At 40.3% G+C, this 2,407-nt stretch overlaps 1 protein-coding gene across 1 annotated transcript in view; it reads left to right on the top strand.

The window, feature by feature from the left end:
• The window catches only part of LOC107707600 (low-density lipoprotein receptor-related protein 2-like), a 129,243-nt gene that overhangs the window by 110,257 nt on the left and 16,579 nt on the right, over positions 1 to 2,407 (top strand). The window contains exons 59-61 of the mRNA XM_016511677.1: positions 1,196 to 1,321; positions 1,577 to 1,693; positions 2,076 to 2,213. Coding sequence (XP_016367163.1) covers positions 1,196 to 1,321; positions 1,577 to 1,693; positions 2,076 to 2,213 — 381 coding nt within the window. The remainder of the gene's footprint in view (positions 1 to 1,195; positions 1,322 to 1,576; positions 1,694 to 2,075; positions 2,214 to 2,407) is intronic.

Below are 2,407 nucleotides of genomic sequence, written 5' to 3'. Positions count from 1 at the left end.
AATGTCACATGAATTTGGCACATAATAAGGGTAAATTATCACGGCTTTTGGGATTAAGACTACTCCCATCAAAAACACCCACAAGGCACATACGGAACTGTTTGTAACTCTGTAACTTCTGGAAATCCTTATGGATCTAACGGGGATTGCTTTACTACAATCCTAGAGTTTTCTTAAAAAAAAATATATATATTTTTTTTTACATACATTTTAAATGTATTTTTTAAATACATGTCTGAACAACACAAATGGTGCAGATCGAGTTACATTCTTTTGGGAATAGTTCACCCAAAAATTAAAATTGACTGAAAATGTAATCTTAATCTCTCTGAATATCCAAGATGTAGATGAGTTTGTTTCTTCATCAGAACAGATTCGGAGAAATGTAGCATTGCATCACTTGCTCACCAATGGATCCTCTGCAGTGAATGGGTGCCGTCAGAATGAGAGTCCAAACAGCTGATAAAAACATCACAATAATCCACAAGTAATCCACACCACTCCAGTCCATCAGTTAATGTCGTGTGAAGAGAAAAACTGTGTTGTTATAATAAACAAATCCATCATTAAGACATTTTTAACTTCAAACCGTTGCTTCCTGCTAAAAATATGAGTCCTCTATCCGTAATATTGGCTCTTTCAGTATAAAAGCCATCTTGTCTGAGTCAGAAGAAAAATATGCACAGATCAAGCACCGTTTACAAGCGAGAACAGTCCAGAACGGTGGATTTTGATGTGAGAGGGCAACAGGGGTTGGACTTTTTCACTGGAGGAAGCGTTATTATGGATTATGGACTCATTTTGATCAGAAGCAACCGTTTAAAGTTAAAAACCTCTTAATGATGAATTTTTTTCTTTAAAAACACTTCACAAGACATTAACTGATGGACTGGAGTGGTTTGGATTATTGTGATGTTTTTATCATCTGTTTGGACTCTCATTCTGACGGCACCCATTCACTGCAGAGGATCCATTGGTGAGCAAGTGATGGAATGCTACATTTCTCCAAATCTGTTCTGATGAAGAAACAATCTTGAATGGCCTGAGTGTGGGTGAATTTTCAGCAAATTTTCATTGTTATGGAACTAACACCCCTCACTTGTGGTGAAATCACAGTGTCACAGCCTCTTTGGGCTTATTGCTTTATTTGCTTTGTATGTATGTTCATGCGTGTCTGATTGACACGCTTCTTATGCATCCGCAGCCCCTCGTCCGTGCACAGAGAGCGAGTACCGCTGTGACAACCTGCACTGCATTCCTGACCGCTGGGTTTGTGACCATGACAACGACTGCGAGGACAATTCTGACGAGAGAGACTGCGGTGAGTGAAAGAAAAAGAGAGACAGCAGAAAGGAAAGGCCATCAAAAGAGGGATGGAGAGAGCCGTGGCACTTGCCACCATGTTCAACATCATAATACTGTCTTTTTATTACAGATTGGTCCTCAGTGGGTGATATCTCAATGCAATTGTGTGCCTGGATACCTTGTGAATGACTTACAGGAAGTGTGCATAATTCATTCTCCGTGGCGTATTGAAAGAGATTGGCTTCATTCTTTGTGGATGAATGTGTTTCAGAGCTGCGGACCTGTCACCCGGGTTACTTCCAGTGCGGTAGCGGCCACTGCATCGCTGAGCGCTTCAAATGTGACGGCAATGCTGACTGTCTCGACTTCACTGATGAAAGCTCCTGTCGTGAGTGTGCCATGTTTTTTTTGTTTTTTTTATCTATTTAAATTCTGAGATGCTTCTGAAATGTAACCAGAAGATAGCTGTGAGTTATATTGCAGCACCCTCTAGAGTCCAAAAGTGTTGTGCATCCACTGGCATGGAAACTTAAGGGAACATCTTGTCCTGGAAAACTCCATTTTGATTAAGGATTATGAAGACAAACATTTATTTTAAATAAAAAATGTAAACCGATAAATTGCTCAGGATCATTTTGAGCAGCGTTCATGTAGTTCAAATAGTATAGCACAGCACTAGCAATGGCAAAGTCACTGAATGTTGAATGCAATGCTAGTCACCTCCCATTTATGTTTATCTTGACTTTGAGCTGTATGTGTGCATATTTCAGCCACACGCTACCCGAACAGCACCTACTGTCCACCCTTCCTGTTTGAGTGCAAGAACCACGTGTGTGTGCAGCAGCACTGGATATGTGACGGAGATAATGACTGCGGGGATAATTCAGATGAAGAACTGCATCTCTGCTGTGAGAATTTATCTATCATTCTATCTATCTGTCTGTCTGTCTGGCCTGCATGATAATGGTTTAAATCAGTGGTCACCAACCTTATTAGGCCCAAGATCCCTGACCTCGGCCTTTATGAAAGACAAGATCTACCTATTGAAGAATTGATAGAAAAAGACATCCAAGATTGTACTTCAAATTTGAGGCCTTTTACT

This window comes from Sinocyclocheilus rhinocerous, unplaced genomic scaffold, assembly GCF_001515625.1.
Source record: "Sinocyclocheilus rhinocerous isolate Xijiao unplaced genomic scaffold, SAMN03320098_v1.1 scaffold2400, whole genome shotgun sequence".
In the NCBI taxonomy this organism is placed as follows: Eukaryota; Metazoa; Chordata; class Actinopteri; order Cypriniformes; family Cyprinidae; genus Sinocyclocheilus; species Sinocyclocheilus rhinocerous.
The sequence above is the reverse complement of the archived record's forward strand: the minus strand, read 5'-3'. Positions and strand labels throughout refer to the sequence as shown.